The 23,426-nt window shown below is 39.7% G+C and overlaps 1 protein-coding gene across 8 annotated transcripts in view; it reads left to right on the top strand.

Annotated features, from left to right (window-relative positions):
- Positions 1-23,426, top strand: part of ANKS1B (ankyrin repeat and sterile alpha motif domain containing 1B) — a 422,022-nt gene that overhangs the window by 364,896 nt on the left and 33,700 nt on the right. For 7 of the 8 annotated variants that reach the window (XM_063396248.1, XM_063396245.1, XM_063396246.1 and 4 more), the window contains 2 exons: positions 8,907-9,014; positions 14,129-14,308. In XM_063396248.1, the coding sequence (XP_063252318.1) occupies positions 8,907-9,014; positions 14,129-14,308 (288 nt within the window). Of the gene's footprint in view, positions 1-8,906; positions 9,015-14,128; positions 14,309-15,715; positions 16,192-23,426 lie in introns of those variants that run through there. The other variant, XM_063396250.1, reaches the window with a different exon arrangement.

A 23,426-nucleotide genomic window follows, 5' to 3' on the forward strand; every position in this document is an offset into this window, starting at 1 on the left:
GCTTTTATGTATGCAGTAGCTTCTTCCATTTGATGTTAAAGGATGAGGTTGATGAAGGTGGATGGGAATGTGAAACTTGGGAAGAGGGGCTGGCATTTAATTAAATAATTGTTTAATGAGCTAAGATTACAAATCAAAATAATAAAAGAGGCCTGAAAAAATAATTAGATGGAAAATTCTTTCAATTAATTATTTTTATGCTAAGGCTGTATGTCACAACACAACCTATACGGAGTTTATCAGTTATTCAAAGTTTATTCTTCTAGGGAGTGTCATTGCTGAAAGAAAAGTGATGAAATTGGTCAGCAGGCTGTTGCTGCAGTGCAGGTAGAGTGATAATTGAGTGTTGCCCTGTTTTTGAAGACTTTTCTAAACCTTCAGAATTGTCCTTCACACTGGAGTCAGAATTTTTACTTTATCACACTTTGTACTATAAACAATAGCCTCGTTTTGCTAACTGTCCTTCATTGAGTACATATTTTTAGGTAGGAAGAGGAAAGTTGATTGACAGTTGTCTTGACCAATGTGCTTGGAGAGCACCTCTCCATCCTCCAATCCACAGGCACCTTAGGAAATGTATAAAACTGAGTTTTGTAAATAAACTTGTACTTTTCCCTGTTTTGCTCATCAGCGTGTCCTCGTGCAATTCTTTTGTGTCGACTGCGACTTTTGAGGATCCTCTTTACATCATGTCATATCTGTTGGTGCATATTTCCTGTAAATTAATCAAATTAAGATCTTGATAGCAGTGACATTCCTGGATGGCATAACACTTAGTGCCCAAAAACAAAGTTGAAGCTGTCTATTACCAGCATGTCACAAAACGTGTTCTTCGTTGAGTGTGCCAAACACTGTCAGTGACAGTGGCATGGCTGAGGGTAAGCAGCCACTCTGCAGTAGGGTAAGTCCACACTGATAACTGTCAAGACGAGAGCTGCTGAGTACTAAAATGCATGGGCTTATAGACCATGGTTTCTGTTAAGGCATTTGCTTTATGGCTATTTACAGAATTTTTTTATTGCATCTACCCTCCTCTTTTGGGTGGTCCATTGTGAAAGTAGCTGCAGTTTCCCTGTAGTGGGTTCATCTCGTGTTTGGCTTGTGCTGCTGTAAGCAGGTGCTGAAAATGAGACTTCCACACCTTCTTTTCTTCTTTCTCTATCTCTGCATGTACTTTCCAGCCCATTAACTTGTGTCAGTGTTAGTGTTTCTGTGATCAAGGAATGAAGGAGATGAGGAGCTGGCCATACAGGGAGCTGCTCCCTGTCCACCTCCCAGTTTTTGGAGTGGATGGGATCCCAGGAGTGAGATCCCTGGGAGGCTGCTCTGCTGCAGCGGCTCCCACGGCAACCCAGAACCCCTCCTGTTGGAGCAAACCCTGCTTCCTGCACGTCTTTCTTCTAAAGAGGGTGTTCCATGAAGTTTTCATGACCTTTATAGGATAATGCACCTGTATTTTGGCAGTGAATTGGGATGGGTTGTGGCCTCAGCATCATGCCGTCAGTTCATAGTGGTAGAGTATTGACATCACCAGTGATCTTGTATCAAAGCCTAAAAACACTTTCCAGATTTTACCATGACGATACTTTTACAACTTTTCTGCTTCAAAAGTGGGTAAATGTTAATGTTAGCAGTAGAACAATAATGCATTGTCATGTTTGTGATCCAGGGATATATACTGCTGTAAGGGATGAGTATATTTTGGATTGCTGTATGTCCTGTATGAACCGCTCCATAGCATGGTGCAGTATGTCCAGGGTAGGACAGTGGAGCTGGGGAGGGGGCTGGAGCACAAGTCTGATGAGGAGTGGCTGAGGGAGCTGGGAGTGTTCAGCCTGGAGAAAAGGAGCCTCAGGGGGGCCTTATTGTTGTTTACCACCACCTGAAAGGGGGCTGTAACCAGGTGGGGGTCGGCCTCCTCTCCCAAGTTACAAGCGACAGGACAAAAGGAAATCAACTCAAGCTGCACCACAGGAGATTTAGTTTGGATATTAGGAAAAAAATTTCTTCACCAAAACTGTTTTCAAGCACTGGCACAGGCTGCCCAAGGAAGTGGTGGAGTCACCATTCGTGGATATATTTAAAAGATGTGTAGATGTGGCATTTAGGGACTTAGTCTAGTGTTGGACCTGGCAGTTTTACTTCTATGGTTGGACTCAGTGACCTTAAGGGCCTTTCCCATCTTAAATAGTTTCCATGGTTCTATGGTTCTATGATAGCGCAGCCAGAATGAAGCCATAGCCTCTGTGCATAGACCTCTCCTGAACTAGATATTCCACTAGAAGAGTGGAATCGATGCTTTTATAGTGAATGTGTTACAATAGAGAAAAATATTTTTACAGAATTGAAATAATTGTGATGCAGAAGTAATTAGGTCTTCATGCATACATCTGGTAACTGAAGCTAAGTCTGTCCTGAGTAGTATTTCTTGACGTTAATTCTGAACCTCAGTCCAAGTTCTTCTCCAGTCTTTGGGTTTTCCTTCTGCATGTTGATGAAAGTCTTTCTGCACTCATTTTATATCTAAAGAATGCTGATGATTTAAACAAAAAGCAAAAAAACATAGAGGGACTTTCATTAAAGTCTAGTGGTAGAAGATATTTAACATCATCTTCAGTTTTTCACAATTTTTGCTGTAATTTTTCTCAGACTATATAATTGCATGATATAGAAGTAAACAATTCCCAATCCAAATATATTAATATCATTATCATTAACTGATACTATTCACATATTGCAAAGCTTAACTTTTCATACAACCTTGGTTATGACTGTGAACTAGAGTAATCTGCATTTTTACTCCAAGCAGTGAATGGCTGTTTGCTTCTTCTGATATTGTAAAAACTCTCATTACTCTGTGTTATTAGATGGCTTTAAAAAAAAGCCATTTACTTAGTAGACAAATATCCCATTCTTTAAATGGGCTTGAATGTTTTGAGTTTTTTCCTTTTGCTTGGAATTACATCTGCAATGAAACTGGGTCAAAATCAGAAAAAAAAAAGATACATTTTAGAGCTATTAAAATTTTCTATTAGAGATTTTTATTTTATCTCCTATTTCTCATTGCATGAGCTGTATTTCATGCTTGTGTACAGATTAATGTACTTTGCTGATAATTGCCTATTAAAATTAGATAAATAAATTATTAGCTCATTATGAAATGTGTTGTAGTACCAGTAACTTTAATTATAATTTATCTGCTGTGTAAGTAATCCTGCGAAATATTGTGGGATAACATATTGGTATTGCAATTGCTCTCTTTTAGTGCTATATGGTTAACACTGAAGACCTCAAGGAGTAAATACTCTGATGTCTGTGGCCACACATTCTTCAGATCTGATCTGAACCAGTAACTGGACCTTTCATTAGCTCAACACACAGGTGAAAGTGCAAGGCCTCAGTGAAGGGAACAGTCTATCTTCTAGCACACAATTTGGGAACGTGTTCCACCTTTCAAATTGCCTAATATTTTTTCTACTTAATTCCTCTGAAAATTGAATGTTTTCCTTTATGTACAGACCTGCTTAGTGCTTGCCATTTTTCACATAAATAATATTTTCAGCCCTGTCTCTTAGAATAGGCAATCATTACTGTAACAATCTTGATGTTTGCATGTATAAGAGATCTTTAGGATTTCTGATTTATGGAGGTTTGAGACTACTGTGACAAAAATGCACATATGTAGTGTTTGTCATTACATCTGAGGCTTGTAAAATGATTGAACTGTGACTTATTTCGTAAGAGGCCATGTATTTAACTTTTTAACTAAAAATTGTTTTTAAAAACCAGTCCAGCATGTAGTCTGAGACATCCTCAGGAGGCAAAGTGGCCAGGTATCAGTTTTGGCCACGGCTTATTTCACTGCATTTTCGTGGGTTTTTTTAAGGTAATAATAATTGATTTCTTTTAACTGAGATATTAATGTTTATTGATTACAAGCAAAAAATTACAGTTAATATTTTTTGTCTTTAGTGGAGCCAAAATACTAGCACCTGGTATTTTCCATTAGCCAATTTGGAAAACACTTTAATGGCAAAAATGGCTTGTCTGGCCAAGTCAGGACAAAGTCTGTCCTGAGTACCCCTACAAAAAATAATGAATTCTCACCTGCCTCAGTCTGACCTGGAGTGGCAATGGCAACTTGGAGAAGACTCTGGCCTTTGCTTTCTCAATGCCTTAAATGGAAATCTGCATCTCAATTATTTATTTGGGTGATAGGGGACCAAACAAACATCAGTTCCTCATGATAACATATAGAAATGGGACATCCATTGGCCTTTGTGAAATGCTGTCATCAAGACAACTGACATCTGTTTCCAGTTGGGTAATTAATTCCAGAGGATTGTGATGTATCCCAGTCAGTTTGCTCAGCCCCATCCAGCCTGGCCTTGAGCACTTCTAGGGATGGGACATCTCCAACTTCTCTGGGCAGCCTGTTCCAGTGTCTCACTGTCCTCATGGTAAAGAATTTCTTTCTGATATCTAATCTAAACCTGCCCTCTTTAAGTATCATAGCTGATTTTGGCCTATTTATTTTTCAAAATATAACAATTATTACACCAAGTAATCATGGTCAGGATGCAGAAAATTGATTTTTTTGGACCTTTTTGTTTGTTTGATGGGGTTTTTTTGTATGTTTATTTTAACTGTTAACGCTGACAGCAAGTCTACGGATAGGATCTGTAAAATTCATGCTGAAAATTTCTACAATTAGTATGTTTAATCCTTTTTCAAATTTTCAATTAAACCAATCCCATTGGTCAAGTGAGTTGTGCAGTCAATCTGGGGTAACTTCCTGGGTATTCTGGGCCCTGCCATGTTTTAGGATTAGCCCTGTGGGGCAGCATTGTGGCAGGAGAGGGGTAATAATCAAATGTATCCCTTCATCTGTAATTCCAGGTAGCTTGGAGTTTATTCCAATATGACTAGCAGTAAAATGGTTAATAATAGTGATTTTACCAAGTGTTTTGGGCTGTTTTCTTGCAGAAATAGGAAGATCACACTTTTTTGCTTGCATTTACCATTTTTTCTTGAATTCTGGTGTCTGATACTGCTACCAGAGAATCAATAGCACAGTTCTGATCAGTCTTTAATTTTATACTTTGTAGGTGGTTCCTAGTGTCCAACTGCTGCTACACATTTAGTCCAGACCTCTTGTGCTGTTATGATCCTAGTTTTAGCCCATACAAAAATTTTTCAGATTATTCGAAAAGAAGGAGCCTAAGTGTCTTGAATTTCAGTGATCTTTGTAATATTCTGGAAAATAAAAAAGTAGAATCATACAGCATTGAATATTATTATTCAATTAGAGAAAAGTTCAGGCAGAAGAATATGGCAGAAATAATGCTCATTTTTAGGTGGAAAAACTTGTTAATTCCAGTATTTGCACATATACAGTCATCAGGGAGTTACTGGGCTACATGTGTCTTTAGAAACATCTGTCAGCTAAGCCAGAGATCTAAATGTAAAGTGTTACCTTGGTTATATTTGTGGATTTCTTACATTTCCTAGTGGAATTTCATTTTGTATGCTAGTCATTGCAGAGTACAGAAATAAAAATAGGATTAAATTTTTATGCATGTATCAGTGCTTTGGACGAATGATTTGCCCCGTTCTCTTTTAATTGTATTGCAATATAAAATACATTAAATTGAGTAGTATCATTTTTGTCTTGGTTATCCTGCTGTCAGTGTGGAAAGAAGCATGTCATGTGCATGCTTTGTTTTTTCTCTTTGTCCCAGTAATGAAATAACATGCTGTGGAGGGCCTTGAGCTGCTCTGAACAGTTTGAGGATGTTGTTGCTGATTCCTGCAGCCACACTGCAAAACTCATTTCATTGTTGTATAGTAAGTGGGCTACAATCCACTTGACAAAATGTATGACATTTAGGTGCACTCTACTGACTGTCCTTATTCAGTGTTATTCAGTGTTATGGTGTTCACTGTTACCTGATTTATAGAAATTACATACCAGGAAATCTAACTTGGACGCTGTTTAAGTGCAAGACTTTCAACATTTACACATTTCTATGGTACTGTTTTAGGCAACTGTACCATTCCATACTGTTGACCTATATTTGTGCTATTTGACATTTTTGATAAATACTGTCAAGGGTAATCCATCACAGGATGAGTTTCCAGAGTTTCAGGATGTTTGTTAAACCCTCACATCTCAAATACAGAAGTGTTTCAGAAAACAGTATTTTACGTTTTTAAGTTGAGAAACAGGTTTTCCAAGTAAGCGAATTGCTAGGGAGTCACTTTCAGAGGAATACAGCTGTCTTCAGTGGTGTGCTCCAGATGAGACTGGGATGCAGCTGCCTGTTGCGTGAGGACCATATGTTTCTGTGGGTTGCATCGTTAACTCCTTCTCATTCACATTTGGGGCAACCACCATTATAACAGAAAAACAAAATGTGGAATAAGCTTAGCAGTGCCTATAGTGTTTAAAGATCTGTATTACTTTCAAATTGAGAACAGTTTTTGAAATAATTTAGTCATTGAGACCCATCTGCTGATCTCTTACGTGTGCAGTCCCTCAAGACTTGTGTTCTTTTCTCTCCCACTGTTTAACAGCTCTGTGAAGTCAGAGAGAATTGCTTTGTGTGGTTTGATATAGCTGATAAGGCAGTCAGAGTGCAGAGGACCTTGAAACAACCCAAAGAACTTTAGCTTGGCTTAAAAATCTCTGGATAAATGATCTTGTTGATGGGGAAGCATTATGAAAGAAGCAAGTTCACTGAAGTGCATTACTTGAGTAATGCTTAAAGCAGCTGTAGTTCGTTCACGTGTTTCATATAGTTAAATACAGAGATAAACTGTGCACCCCTCTGTTTAACACTCAGTGTAAACTGAATACATAACTAAGTCTCCTGCATGCCTCAGGCATTTCTCTGTGTGCTGCATTATCTCAGCTTCACTCGTGCTTCTCTAGATTTAGACTGAAAGGATAGCACATAGCAGGGTGGTTTGTGGGACTGTAGCTTGTGTCCGCTGCTGGGCTGCAGGGTCTGCAACACCCCTGGAAGCTGCCTCTGGGAGGAAGGCCTCCATCTGCTTCATGCCATAGCCCATCGCTTTGGAGATGCAGGCAGAAAAGAGGTTATTGATGTTCAACACTATCAGACAGCACAGAGACATCTAACAGAGCAAACGTGCACGGATTCATGTGTGCATGGATAGGCAGGATAATGGATGGATAGGCATGGATACCAGAATAACCATAACGTGTTGCTGTACCATATTTTGAGATAATGGATCTAAGAGATGTGGCAGGGGAGTTGCTGGGGTTTGGGTTTTGTTTGTTCTCATGAATTGTAGCTCTTAGCGCTACCACTCAAGCTGAGGCAGTTGTTCATTTAAGATGTAGCATTTCCAGTTTTTTGGGGGGGGCTATTACTTTTTCTAGGTTGAGCGAGAACTTCCTTTCAGCTGAAGGGTGTTGACACACAGTGGTCCTAAATATAGTGGAAAGTACTGTTTCCTGAGAGGGAATGGAGGCAGCTCTGGAGTATGAAACCACATGTACAGTCTGAAGGAGTTATGTAAGGACATACTGTTTGCTGTTTGCAGAGCAGTGGCTTTGCTGCTATAGCAATTAGTGCTGCTATACACTCTCTGCACTACAGCCATTGTAGCTATTAAAGAATAGCATTGAAATATTTTATTTTTCCCACTAATACTTAAAATTTCCAACTCACTACTTCTGCTCTCCCGCTTTTCCTGAGAGCAGTGGTGGGTTTGTACAAGTCCGGGACATAGAGAAATACAAATGACGAGTAGTTGCTGTAAATTTGGGGCAACTTTTTGGCAGTGTTCTCGGAGTTTGGACAAACATGAGGTGTGTGAACATATCCACTGATGGACACATTTCCGTGCAACAGAGATTTTGCATCTGATATAAAAAAAGTAATACAACTCCAGGTGTAGGGTTTGTCCACCCAGTATTTCTTACACAAGGATGATTCTGCATGAAAAAGCGAACTGTATGAGATATTTGGAGATTACCTGTATGTGTGAATCTACACATCCAGGTAAGCAAGGGTAACCTTCAAACTACAGCTGAAATGCATAGGTAGATTTATTTCATTACCTTGCTCACCAGGTGACAGAGGGACAGGGACATGGCTCCATTCTAGCTGTCAGGAGGGGAGGGGAGGGCTCCTGCCTCTCTATAACACAAGGCTTCCCCCATGTCTGTGAGTGTGTGTTATCCTTCCACAGGACTTCTACTTCTCAAAACAGGCAGGGGATGAACAACATTAGGCATAATAAATGGAGTTTTCCCACACCCACAATTTTAGCATTCCCAACTGCAAAGTCATTTTGAGAGAAACTATTTGCTCCTCCTCTGCCAAATCTTGCGATTTTAACCATTTCCTAGTAACACTGTGAAAGGCACGGTGAACAGATTTAAAGTGGTAACATTTACTCATCATACAATTTGTTCTTTCCTTTCTTGCCTCCTCTAAGCATTCGCTGCTATTTCTCACTTTTCTCCTCATCTGTCCCGTGAATCACTTTAATCCTCATCACTTACTGTTTGCATGCACCTTGGCATTTCCTTCTCCAGTCTTCTCATCCACCTTTTTTTTCTTCCTGCTCTTCTGCCTTTTCTTAATTTAATTTTTGTTTCCTCTTCACTCATGTCTGAGTCGGGGTTTTTTTCAGTTTTCCACACCGATACATGCTCTAGTTTCTTCCTTCATTTTACAGTTTTTTTCCTCTGATCTCACCTCTCCTTTTCTCTGCTGACTGTTTGCCTCATGCAGTTCCCTGTCTGCTCAGCCTGTCTAGGAGACTAACTTGTTAAAAGGTTTAAAGAGAAAATAGCTTCAATCTGAATGGGTCTTCATGTAATGGTTGCCATGTGCTCTTTTAATGATATGTTTTTGATATCATTTCAGGTCTTAAAAATCAGCTTGATTGGCCACCGGAAGCGTGTTCTGGCATCTTTGGGAGACAGGCTTCACGAAGATCCTCCTCAGAAACCACCTCGGTCAATAACCCTCAGGGTGAGTCCCCACGAGAATTTATTTGCATTTCTTGACAAGTCAGCAAGGGTTTCATAACATTCACATGAAAACAATGGCTACTTTGAGTGGGGTTGAACTTAATTCAGAGCTGTACATTGTGGACATCTCAGGCTGCCCTGCTCTGTCACGCTTCCCCATATGGCCAGCGGAGATATACTGACCTTTTTGCAGGGTGATCCATGTGACCTGGTTTAGTTGTCTGCCTTAGGATGAGATAAGTAGAATCTTAGAAGTGCCAGCTTATCTTTGCTAAATAAACTAGCTCTGGACCAGGGATGTAAAAGATGCACATCTTCATTTGCCCACAGGAATCCCAGCCCAGCCGATCAATACTGCAGGAGAGTTACCATTTTCCTTTCATGTTTTCAAATGTTTGGACTTACTTTTCACACATATGCTTAAGGCTTTCTTTAAGGAGAACTGCTTGAAATTATTGAGATAAAAATGCCATTAAGGTGTCTCTGTATATCAAAAGTTTCATCACATTTTTAATTTTCATTCGTATTCCCTCTTTCAGAAACCCTGTTGCAATGTCCCTGGGGTTTTTCCACACTTGACCACATTTAATCTCCTCTCATTACACCACCTTCACTCAGTTTCTCCAATCCAATGCCTTTGCTTACTTTTTATCTGCTACTCCTATCAAGTTGTGGTCTGATGGCCACTTCCTACTGCGTTCGCTTCAACAGAATTCATAGCAATATTTTTATTTTGATATTTTAGGTCACACGTTTTGCATTTGATTGGACCTCATTATTTTCATGGGGCTGCATTTCTGATGGGAATCTCATTTGAGATTAAATTTCAAAATGTCAGAGAGTGTCTGTGCTCCCAAGTTAAATTTCCTGGTGTAAAGAGAAATAGAGAAAGACAGAATAAGGGCTTATTTTTAAGTGTACTTAAAATTTCCGTGACTAGACTCTTTTCACCCTGCTTATTCTCAGATGCCCCATACAGACATTTTAGATCCCACCCCTTATTCAACCTATTCCCAATGCCATGTTTTAAAAGGTCTGACAAATCTGTAGTATGCTCTAAGGCACATTGCACAAACATGTGGATGTTTTTCTTGTATTTTATTTTTTATGTATTTCGTGAATGGTTCCTGATGCATGGCAGGTGTTAAAACACTCCAAGGAATGAGAAATAGATAAAAAGGCAGACTTTTTTGCTGATTGCCTTCTCTGGACTGGATAATTAATTCCTCCTCAGCAACTGGGAAAGTTTCCACAGTCCACATTCTTGGTCAGGACTGTATATTCTCTGTTTATACAGAAGAGAAAACTGGATGTCCTCCATCTGTAGTCAAAATGATAAAAAGTAGTCTGCTGCTGCACAGCTAGAGCTACTGATGCAGGCCAGTGCTAAATGTCATTTACTGACCTCCTGGAACTGGAGTCTTCACAGAGAATCCTAAAGAGCAGGACATGCATTTGGAATAAAGCTTTTCTTTCCCATCAACTGCTACCATGCCATTTCACACGAAACAAAGACATACTGTTTAGTTTGTAGTCTGCAATGATTTGTATCTTGAAAATTGGCTTCAATAAACTGTCTGCTGCTCCTGTAAGACTGACTTATATAGAATCACTGAACAGTTTGGATTAGAAGGGACCTTAAAGATCATTGAGTTTCAATCCTCTTTGCCATAAGCAGGAGCACTTTCCACTAGATCAGGCTGCTCTATATCAGTAGAAAAGGTAGTTTGTTATTTAAAGTCTACTTTTAAGTTCCCAAGCTTAAACTAAGCAATGCTAATACTTCATCTTTTTTGACTGTTTTTGTATTAGTTTTTAGCATATTTCAAAGTAAAAGGTTAAATACTGAGGAAAAGCAAAAATTCTTTAAAATCTTAAAAATAGCCACAACCTATGTTTCTATACACAAAAGTATACAAATTAGTGGATCTCAGGTTACTTATGCAATCTTGCTTTCTTTCCTTGAGTGCATGGTAATCTTTAATTACAGCACTAGTTTCCATATTCTTCATTGGAGCCCTTCCTCACCCAGTCAGCACTGGAGGCTGGAATTTAAACTGAAGGACCAAAAATTTTGGAATTCCAAAGAAAATTTGGAGAAGTGTTGCAATAGTAACAATATTTTAACACAAGAATTAGTTCACTGGAGGGAAGTCCTGGTTTTAGGTTAGACAAACATCTGTGGGACATGAAGTGTGCCCGGGCAGCTTGGGGAATGATCTCCTAAGCGCCCTTCCAGCTTTGTGGTTCCAGGTGTACATGAGCAGCAGGTCTGAGAAGGGATGAGGCAGATTTCTGAGAGTGAAATATGTGAGCAGACATCCCTGCAGGTCATGTGTCCTTGCAATCACAGCTGGGTAGAAACATGATATGAGTACCTGGTGACTAACAGTAGCGTGGTACTGAGGCCATGGTAGCACCTGCAAAGGTGCCTGGTCTGCAGGTTTGTTTAAGGAGATGAGAAGGTGGGTATGGAGTGAGGAAGAGGAATGAAGGAAGACTGGGAGAGAAGCTCATAATTAAAGGAATAGCTGTACCTGTGAAACTGTAGACTTACAACTGGTTTTGCCACAAAACACTTGTATAACTCGTGATAAGTTATTTAATTAATTGCTTCCTAAATAGTCACTAACTGTATGTTACTGACAATCTTTATATTTGACTAGAGTCTTGAGTCTGATTTATACAAGTGGTGTGTACACAGTGCTGCATATTAGATCAACAGAAGTGGAGTTTGGAGCTCAAGCACTTGAAAAATCGAGCACTAGATGTTGTAATTGAGTGACTGGTACTTTCTAACCTTTGTCTGTGTGTCTCAGGTCACCCACGCTAAAGCAGTGATTATAAAATGCCAGAAGTCACAGGTGTGATGAAAATTAATTGATTGACATTTGTAAAGCACTTATGATCATCATGACTATGATGATATTAATCATTCTATCTTCAGAGCAGGATTTGAAAAGAGTTTAGGAGAGAGGTTTGGGGCCACGAAACGAGAATAAAATACTGACTACACGGTAACTAATGATAACACTGTGCTGAGTAGATGACAACACGCTGCACAGTTGAGGATCCATCTGTGCTGTGAAGGATAGCTTTGAGAAAATAGCATAAAATCATACAATGACATACTGTTCCGTAATGCAGAGGCACGGTCCTTCTTTTATTTCTTCAGTTGGTATTTCTTGTCTGTATTGCCTTGCCAGCAATCTTTCCAGTATAGACCTCAGAGTGAATTTCCTCCTCATATGCAGTTTGATAAAATATGAAAAGCTCGATGAGGGCTGGGATCTCTATGTTCATCTGTCACTTTGATACACTGGTGGCCCTGTCAGCCTGCAACAGTGGGTGAATACTGATTCAGAGCAGAGAGAGGTTACCCACCTGGCTGGAGCAGCAGGTAGCACTCACTAAAGAGGATCTTCTTTGTTGCCCATGTACTCAGGTTATTTTCAGAGCAGAGGTGTGTGCACTGTGTTGTTAGGACCAGGGAGGGTGGGTTTTAGAGATTATGCCTCACCAAACCTACTGAGCATGTGTAGACTACAGCTTTTCAGAAGCTTTTAACTGGGCCAAATGTAGGTGGATTTTTGTGAAGGAGGGAAAAGATTATTCCTAAGAGGAAAACACTCTTTTCTTTGCCCTGGGAAATGTCAAGTGCTTGTCTCAGATCGTAAAAAGGCTGGAGAATTTAAAAAAAAAATCACAGTTAATTAAAAATTACTAAGGAACTATATTTTAGTTGTTGGCAACATGAAAAATACTAATCCGTTACTGTGATTGCAAGGAATGATGTCACACAGACTCCTTTACTTCTAATATTGACATTGGGCCTTACTATGGCTTGAACTTTCCTTTCCATGAGGAAGAAATTACAACTCTTCTGATCTCTTACACCTGATCTTGTTTCTTAACAGCGTGGAATAAAGCACCTCGATGCTTTTCAGAATTGGGCTTGCTTCAATATAATAATGCATGAATCATCCACTTTAATTTTCTCTTTAAATAAAAAGGCAGAAGTTTTTTACCTTCCACACTGGAGCAGGTTTTTGCTTGCTCCGCCATCTTGAGGTCCCCTCTTGTTGCTCAGTATTGAAGCAGAGCATTACAGCAGCAGGTGGTTTAGAGAAGGCAAAGCGAACATGCTCCTGGGTACCTTCTGCCCAGCCACCTGCTCCATGGGAGGGGAGCATTTCCCGTCTGGTTGCTGTGACACAGTTTCCCTGCTCACGCTGGGCGGTGCTGGTGCAGACTGGGCAGTACCCCGCAGCTGCTGCTGCTGGAGCTCCAAGAGAGTGTGGAATGTGGAGCTGGACACCGGCGTTTGTGGCTGGTGTTTGAACAAGCGATGTTGCGCGCGTCAGCGTCGGTGTTTCCAAAGGTACTCACAGTGTCTGCTCTGGGCAGTGTGGTGGCAGATCCTGGTAAAATGCCAGGAGGACCTGTTTATTCATTTACATATTGATTTATTTATGTATCAATTCTATTTTGTGTTTGCACACTGACTGGTACAAGGTTACAGTTCAGTAGAGGTAACAAGAAAAGCCAGCTAAAATATTTGTACTCCAATATTTTAATGCATTCCAGGAATTGGTATTTAGCTTCTGTCTGATATATGGTACTCCGAGTAAAAATGGATGTTCTGCAAAACCTATAAAAATTGCAACAAAATGTCTGTACTGTGTAAATGGACATACATTTCTTTTTTCCAGCAAGAGGTGTTGCTAGTGTTCAAATCACTTTCACTGCTCAGAGCAGCTGCTCAGAAGTGGTGAGAATGTATTTCATCTTAGAAATAGCTAATCCTAAATCATGGCTTTATTTGGGCCTTGACAAGAAGTAGCTCACTGTTTTATCTCTAGGAGAGATATTACACAAGGAGGTTTTGAGGAGGAAATTTGCCACTAGTTCATGTAATCGGTGAACTATTTTTCCTCCTACATGGGCTGTGCACTTCAGGTAGCAAATCTCAAAAGTTCGTCCACAATAACCTCTACTGCAGAAATTGTTTCATAATTTTATGAGTGTGAGCAATTGAAATGCACTTTTAAATGCGTGATTTGAAGTCAGCAATATGCTGTTCTTCTTATGCTGCATTTTTCTCTCTCTGTCCAGGAACCCAGTGGTAACCACACTCCTCCTCAGTTGTCTCCATCACTTAGCCAAAGCACTTTCACTACTGGTGGCTCCCTGGACGTTCCCCACATTATCATGCAGGGCGATGCAAGGAGAAGAAGAAATGAAAACTATTTTGATGATATTCCCCGGTCAAAGCTGGAGAGGCAGATGGCACAGGTAGGACTAAACCCAGTGCCGTTGAAAGGCTGGACCTTGCTGCTTTTGGTTACAGGACTAATCCTGACCGGAGCAGTGGGTTGTATATGAAGGCTGAGTTGTAAACAGCAAAGGTTGACAATTCAAGCTGTCTATTCCAGCTCTCTATATTTCAAATAGTGTAAATTGATGTGTTGGTGTATAATTTCTCCTCAGAGACAGAGGTTTGAGGATGTTTAGATGCATGGAGGCTGAGATGAAGGTGGCTTCTGTGCACCAGAGTGTGCAGTCTTGCCCCAGCACTGACTCTGCCCCTCATTTTTGTGATAAGATGCACATTCCTGAAATTCTGAGCAACCTAGATAAAAGTAAGGTTGCATCAGTTCACTGCTGGAAACTCAGAGGACTTGAAGGGTGATGATTGCTGCATTTATTAATGAGAAGAGTCAGCATTCTGCAAAATTGTGATCTGGGGATATATTTTGATTATTTAAAAAATATTATCTATGCAAAAAAAATTCTGAACAGCACTAGGCTCAACTGGATGTTAAATCAAACTATTCTGTTCATGAAAGAAAGCTTAAAGTAGTCTCCATCTCTAAATTTTTTCACTCAACCACTGAAGTAGTACTGATAATTTTAAGTTAAGCATACATTGAGTGATGCCACAGAGCCATAGAACCATGTAGAATGAAAAGACCCTTAAGGTCTTCAACTCCCTTAACTCAGCACTGCTGTGTTCACCACTAAACCATACCCAAAGAGCCACACCTTCATGTTATTTGAACAGTTCCAGGGATGATGATTGAACCACTTCCCTCCACTCAGCTCACTCCAGTGCCTGACCACCCCTTCAGTGAAGAAATTTTTCCTGATATTCAATCTAAAGCACAGTAAATTATGCATGGACAATCTGTTGGTGAAAGTGCTTTAGAATGAGCTCAACTGGTTTTCAGTGATACCTATGATGATGAAGGACAGCCAGGTCTTATGCTGCATGCTGGAAATAGGACTTTGATTTGCCGTCAGAAGCAGATGGGCAGCCAGGGCAGTTCCTGGAGCAACTCATTCCACGAAGGAGCAGGTTGCTGCATGCTTCCCTGCATGAGGCTTCCCAGCAGTGTCTCTGCCTGCCACAACCCAAAACAGAGCCTCTGTCCAAAATTCAGCCTAGGAATGGAAACAGCTATGCAAATAACTGTATTATAATGAACAAAAGGCTGCAGTCTGTCAGCTAATTACATGAACAAGAAGTAATTAATTAAACAAACAAAACAAGGTGCTGCCATTACCTGGGAACACAGAAACAAATTAAATTCCATTTGTTCAGAGGACATTTCTAGGGAAGTGAAATTGCATTTGGTTGGGTGGGGCTGTTGCTTTGCCCTTTTTAAATCTAATTTTCTGCTATATAATCTTCTTGTACAGAATTACGGAGAAAGTTGCTGAGTGAATGAGCTTGTTTTCAAGCCAGAGTCTGCTGGGCTTCTGTGGCAAGAATAATATTGAGCTGAAGTCCAGCAAAGAAAAGACAAGTTCTTAACATGAAAATGTTTCTTGAAGGACATGAAATTTAGGTGTTTGAGCATAAAATGAACACTTGCTTGTGGCTGAATACACTGGTTTGTCTAATTAGTTAATTTTATCACTTTGTTCACTAATCCCTATACTCACTACCTCTTTTAGTCACTTTGAAGACAAAAAAATAAAACAAACCAGAAAAAAACCCTATGCTAACAATTCTTTCAGAGTCCATTTCACTCCTTTCTTTTACTGATATTCTCAAGAGGTATGACGTACTCTAATAAATGAAATCTGCAGATTGTCTCTGTGCTGTTGAATACTGCATTTCCAGGACTGATATGTTACATATCAGTCCAAAGAGAACACTGAACTTACACCTGTTACCACTTACACCACTCCAAACCCCTGTAGAATTAATTAAGTGCTTAAGGGATTTTTTTGTTGTTGGGGTTTTTTGGGTGGATGGGTGGTTGGTTTTTGGTTTTTTTTGCTTGTGTCTTTGGGGTGGGTTTTTGGTGGGTTTTTTTCTGTTGTTGTGGGAATGTGTACCCACTGAATGGATGACTTTAGTGCCTTCTTGCTGATTTTAACCATTGAGTATAGCCATCATCCTCTGGGACTCCAGAGGGGAGAATGGATTCAGATGAAATCCATAAAACTGTGGTGTGTGTTGTTCCCTGAACTCCAATCTGTTCGAAGTCTTTTTCAGCTCTGCCCTCAAATTCTGCATTCCTGATGTATGTAAAATTCCCTTTGACTTTAATGGGAAAGTCAATGACTCCCTCTGGTGATCATTCTCAATAAATTGGACTCGCCCCATTAAGAGGCTAATCAGGGATTTCTTCAACCATTCTAGCCCAAAAATAGATTCTTATATTTGTTTTGTGCAATATGTGCTCTGCCAAAATGAGCTATATTTCCTTCAGTCTTTTCCCCTAAAGCCCCTTTGAAATTAAAAGCAAAATAATTGTTTCTGCAAAGTGAAGGAGATCCAGCTGATTCTTAACATGAACCTTCTGCTCTGGGTGTTGTGGGGTTTTTTGGGTTTTTCTTTTATCTAGCAACTTTCTCCTTGCAGTTTGCTGGTTCTTTTGGCTTGTGTCAGATCAGCAGCAACTTCTGAACTGATACCAGTCCAGCTTCCCAGCTAGAATACTTCTCACATACAGAATGATCTAGAGGGATTATTTGAATTGCTTTGAGAATGTTCTTTTGTCTTAACCCTTCCTTTGCTAGGCTGTTTGCATGCTGCTGTGTGAATCTGCATGTTTACTGGATGCTATATAACACAAATATGCATAAAGACATCTTGGATGCTGTGGTGTTTTGTAGGTATGTTCCTGGTGATGAGATTAATGGGCATTTTTATGGCCTTGAAGAGAGAGGCCAACATGGTATAGCGAACTCATTTATTGTATTGCTTTCGTTGAGTTGATTTTATTTTAAAAATGTTAGAATAAGACTATCTTATCCTTAATTTAAAATCTAAAATCTGAAGATATTTTTATGAAACTAGATGTTTCCATCTTTACTATAGCCTGTGTTTTCCTAAACTGTTACAGGGAGTCATCAAGCATGTTGATCTTTGCATCAATCAACCAATATTTCTTAAACAATGAGCACAGAAGCTTAAATCTGTTTTGCTTTGATGTGCTAGATGTGTTTAAACAGTTCTCTAAACCATAATCAAATCTGCTTGTAAGTAATACAACTCTTTGTTTCCTGGAGGAAGCACTGATTTAAATTTACTTAATGTGTGTGGTTTTGTCTCAAGGCCAGCATGTACCTTCATTTACAGTTCCCTAGCAGACTGGTTGTGACCTAAGGGGAAAATCGTAAAATAAACAATGAGTCTAACCAGTTTAGATTCCCCAAAGGAATAGGTTTGGTCATCCAGTTCCCAGGTTGATCATCCAGCTCTGAAAGTCTGTGATGTCTGGTAGTATAAATCATAACTGCCAAAATGGTAATACAGAGGTTGTGAGATGGTTTGTTTTCCAAAAAAAAAAGAAGAAAAATATTTAGAAAGAAATGAGTAGAGTCTGCGTCAGCATTAGCTGTGGATGATGAATCTTGAGCCTGCAAACTGTAGGTTAGTATGATCAAATTAGCGTAGTTTAAAATAGCTGAGGTTGTTCTTAAGATTGCCTGAACCTTTAAAATAGAACTGAAATCACGCAGGCAAATCTTGAGTACTTTGGAATCAAAACTGGTAGGAGGAAGAGTCCCACTGAAGGGACTGGGCTCTTCATTCACCCCTGAAATAGGTGCAGGGAAGAACTTTGGAGGTTGAAAGGAATCATAGCCAGGTTCATTAAAAGACATCAGATAAAAAGTCACCTTTTTAGGATTTCCAATTCTCCAGGCAGGAGAGAAGCTCTAGGTACTAGCTGCCAGCACATTGCAGACCTCCAGCCCCGAGGTAGTGGCTATTTACTGCACCAGCCAGTGGCACATGGTGCTTTTAGCCACCCTGGTCTGTAGGACCTCTTGTCGTGGTGCTCCGAGCTTTGCACCCTGCCCTGAGCCAGGAGTGAGGGCCAAAAGCATCTTTCCATGGCAGGCATGCAGGAAGGTGCAGGAAGCACCGTGGCACTCCTTGCAGAAGGGGAGTGGGACAGGCTTCCCCCTGATGCTGTCGCACACCCTCCCCGCAGTGCTGACCCTGCGGCACAGCCCGGGCTGGGAGAGCTCTGTCCTTCTGGGAGGAGTGGGCAGTTCTCTGGGGCTCTAGGGACAGCTCCAGCCTGTGTCTGCCTCTGGGAGGACAAACTGCTAGGGAGCCAGAGTAGGCTTTCTAGTGGGATAATCGAGTCATGGCCCACATGAGGGCACCCCAGAGAGCTGTGATGGAGGGAAGAGGTCGTTTAAGATCTGAGAGAGTTCGAGAACTTATTCACTAAGGCTGACAGGAGAAGTTCTTTCCCAGAGTTGCTGAACTCAGACTTAATTTTGAAATCCTTTCTGGGTGCTTCAGTCAAATGGTCTGAGGGCTCTTGCTTTTTTTGCCTTTTTTTAACATTTTTTTAAATTTTTTTTTCCTAAAATGCAAGATAGCTGAAATGTAAGGTCGTTGTAATGACTGCACAGTAAGTGTGAAGTAAATCTGTCCTGATTGTTGAGATTCTGCCTTTTAACATTATCTTGTAAGATACAATAATTCATTCCTGGGTTAGGATTGATATGCAGAGGACAATCATTACAATGGATTTGGTACAAGATCATTTACCTACAGAAGAGGAGAAAGGTCATTAAAAAAAAAAAAGCAGAATTAGCAAAGGCAGGTTTATATTAAAATTGGTAAATAATTTTTCTTCTTTCTCAAATAATACCTTCAACTCAGCAGTGTCTTCCAAATACTTCACAGATACTAACACATTTATCTTTCCAGTGCACTGTGGGGCTGTGATTTAAAATCATATTTTCCATTTTTCAGCTAAGAAAGCCGACATACAAAGATGTTGCAGGTTGAGTAAGATGATACAGAAAGTTTGGAGGAGCCAAAAATAAAGAAGTCATCTTTGGTTTTATAACTTTAAATCACAGTATGACATTTTTTATTTACTTGTTTCATGTACTTGTTTCATGTTTGTTTTCTCATCTCCTCTGCTTTTGAAGGATTTAAAGATTACTGTGAATGAGGAAAAAAATATGCCCAAGAGAATACTGGTGTGTAAAATGAGATTATCTTAGAAGCAATGAAGAAGGTTTTTTTAATCAGTGGTTGAAACTACTCACGAAATAACAAAATTCTTTACTAGTTGATTTATGAAGCAATAAATACAAAAATATGGTTGTCTAGATTCATTCTCTTGTTACTACTTAGGCTACTTGATTCCATTTTTGTATGCATAAAATAGTTTATGTTGTGAGGATAAATAAACAGCTATCTCAAAAAAAAAAGTCATATCCAAACAAAATGCTCTAAGGTTCATATTTTAGGTGCATTATATTTTTCAATATGGAAAGATGACTGAACTGTGACGACCTTCAATTTAACATCAAAAGAAAAATGCTTAACTAAATCTGTTGCTGGCAGTTGTTTTGTAATTCACATAGATGCAAATGCCATAGACAGCTGTATCTTGATCTGTAAACTTCAGCTCATTTTCATCTGTAGATCCCTTGATAATTGTGTATTTCATAGAATCATAGAACCACCACTGGGCTGGATCATCTAGTTCCAACCTCCCTGCTCTAAGCAGGGACACCTCCCACTAGTGAATGTTTCTCAAAGCCCTGTCCAACATGGTCTTGAACACTTCCATGGATGGGGTATCCAACACTGCTCTGGGCAGTGGACAAGTAGACTGGTAAAGACATTATAAGAAATATACTTAATTTCTGCCTGAATAGAGAGAGAGATTTTTTTCCAGAATGTTACAGATTCTAACACTTCACAGCTGAATTCATGTGAGGTGGATCATACTTACAAGCTGCTTCAGCAAATGGAATTAAGGAAGCTGCTTCTATATTCAGTATTAATGATCCAAACTTTAGCCATAAATACTACACCAAGAAAAGGACAAATGTTCTTCATTAATTTACTGGTTTTCACACTCAGTCTTGTGAACTAGGAGGTCTACATTGAAAAGATTGTATGAAAACTGAATGTTAATACCTAACATTTACATTTTTGATCTGCTGGAAAAAAGCTGTGCTTAGAATTTGGGGTGCTTTTCCAAAAGAGCGTTTTTGTTGGGGTATTTTTTTTTTGCAGATAGGTGGATACCTATAGTCTCATAATCTTCATTGGTGTTTGTCCAGAAGTGTATATCCTCTCTGCAAGGCTAAGAGGCTGGGGTGCACTGGAAGCTGGCAGCACCAGCAGAAGGGATATTGTCAATGAAAAGGAGCTCACACCTATGATCCACTTCTTCCCTGCAAGAGAGCCAGTCCAAAGGGGCCCGGTTTCTGTCCAGAAATTTTCATGGAAAATATTTTCAGGAGAAGCAGAAGAAATACATCAATGCAAAACATGTAATTCTTCTAATAAGAAGTGATACTTTGAGTTTCTGCTTCTCTAAAAAAATACAGATTTCAAATTTCACTCTTCATCTCTGAAGATTTTTTTAAAGGAGAATTTGCAGTTATTTCTGCTAGTAAGGCAAGCTCTCCCTAGAGCTTTGAGAACATTCAGGGCTGCAGCATCTACTTTTAATAAATACTTTTATTAAATAGGAGAAGGAAATTCAGCAAAGGGCTGCTGAGATGGTTGGGAGCTGAAGCAGTTGCCCTCCAAGGAGAGCTTGCACAACCAGGGCTGGCTGGAGAAGACATGGCTTTGGGTGCTAAAACTGGAAGAGGAACTCTGGGTGCCAGGAGGAACTTTCTCCCCACATGGACAGGCAAGCAGGGGGTCAGGTTGTTCACAGAGTCTGTCAGTCTCTGTCCTTGAGGTTTTCAAGACCTGACAGGAGGAAGCCCTGAGCAATCTGGTCTCACCTCATAGCTGCTCCTGCTTTGAGCTGGCTTTGGAGTGGAACTTTTGTAAGCTTCCTTGCAGCATAAATTATCCTGTGAATTATATCCTTATGCTTTTGAAAGACTGACTATCTAATTTGAAGTACACTGAAACTTTTTTAACCTCCCCCAACCTAAATCACTTTGCTAATTTACTTGCTATTTTGTTTCTCTGCTAAATTTCATCTGACCAATCTGTAATTCATCAGATCTGTTTTCAGTTCTTACCCCGTTCTGAGAAGTCCCTCACTTCTGGATCCTCTTTAGAGAGCACTGGTGCTCCTCCAAGCCACAGCATGGAGCAGATCCTTGCAGATTGCCTCAACATGTTCAGTCCATTTGTGCTTAAATACCAATAATCATTCTCGAAACATGCTGCATCAGGAATCACACAGTGTCCAAGTCTTGCTGTACTTCTCCTTGCTGCTTCTGATTTAGTTGGCCAGTTTTCCAACACAGGAAGGAAATTTGATCTGAGATGATTCATACTGAAGAACCTCATTATGAACATCTTGAATTTTTCTTGGCACATAGAAACTGTCTTGGTAGCACATGGCAGGCAATATTGCATGTTTTCTTTGTTATTCTCAATAATGTATGCATAGATATAAATATACACATGCATACAAATATTCCTGAGTGTTTATCTCAGATGGCCAAGAACGATGTCAGAAGGTCATGAGAACCAAAGGATGGTGGCTGGATTTTTAAACATTTCTAGTCACTTACTAGGCCCTGCAGTAAGTTAGGCTGGCTGTAACTTTCTGAACCTGTCTTTTCTCCCATCTTAAATACTCTTTTAGCCCTTCTTTGATTCTTTAGTATCTTCTATGATTTTTCAAGGATAATTACTCCTAATTTAGGTAAATCTTTAACATCTCCTAACATGCAATTGAGTGAAACTCATTGAGCTGTAATGAATACATCTGGACTGCCTTCCACCTGGCTTCTGCTACTCCTGTGTGTGCTGTCCAGGTATTCTTTTCTGCCACTTTCCTCTCCTTAGAAAGCATATGATTTCTGTAATCAGTCTTATACTTTCTTTCTTCAGATAATGAGCTATGTTTTCCTAGTCTATAAGGAGGAAGCCTAAAGTTTTCCCTGGATAATTCTTTTCACTCATTCCTTTGCTCCTCCTGCCTGTCAGAGTTGTGTTCCACCATAACTAGACAGCGGAACCTTTTATGCATGGGACACTGCAAAAAGAATATGATAGCAGAGTCTTGCTGTGACACTACCTGTAAGCATTTATCTTTTGGGGAGTATTAAGGTAACAGCATGTTTGATACCAATCAGACAATAAATGATGTTTGTTAGTTATTGTTTTGCTCCTCTTTGCCACGTTACTTATTAAAATGTTCTTCATTAAACTCTTTCACAGAACCTCTGTGTCGGTGGTATTGGGTGCCCAAGTGTATTTGTGTTTATTGTGGTGGAAGTGTATGCACAGATTGTATTCTTTAGGGAGTTTTTTGAGACCTTATGTTTTGGGAGCTGAAAATTATGAGTGTTTGAAGCCTAATCCCTGTTCTTCCTTCTACTGCCTATTTTTTTGGCCTCAGATAATAACTTAACCTTTTTCCTTGCCTTGGTTCCTTCCTCTCCACCACAGGGATATGCAACTTTAGGTACTTCTCCTGGGCATTTCATAATTCATTTAAAATTCTAAGTACTTTGAAGATATAAAATATGTATAGTAAATGCTAAATATTTCTACAATGGTGCAAGGAAAGGGTTGATTTCTGAATTTGAATTCATTACTATCCATAAAGTTAATGTTCCATCTGCATTGCATTTCAGTACCTTAGTCATTCAAACACTAATGAATGCAAAACAGAGTAATGAGTTTTGCACTGCTGCCCTTCTGACTAGGCATTCTTGGAATTGTGGGAAATTCTCAGTCTCTGCTGGTCTTGATTTGTTGTTGGTTGTATTTAAAGGTGGTTTCGCTTAAGCCTAAATCCTTCAAATCCTTAATTCTGGAGGTAGATCTGTTTGCTGGGGGAAGTTCACTTGAACAGTTCTTGAAGCAGAGAGTTGGACCCAAAATTTGTGTGCTTCCATTTGGGAGAAGATGGGCTGGGGAGGGAGGGGCAGGATGGGTACCACTGACAAGTGTAAGAGAGGATTAATTCCCTGCCCTCTTTTTAAA

Source organism: Prinia subflava, chromosome 4 (genome assembly GCF_021018805.1).
Source record: "Prinia subflava isolate CZ2003 ecotype Zambia chromosome 4, Cam_Psub_1.2, whole genome shotgun sequence".
NCBI lineage: Eukaryota > Metazoa > Chordata > Aves > Passeriformes > Cisticolidae > Prinia > Prinia subflava.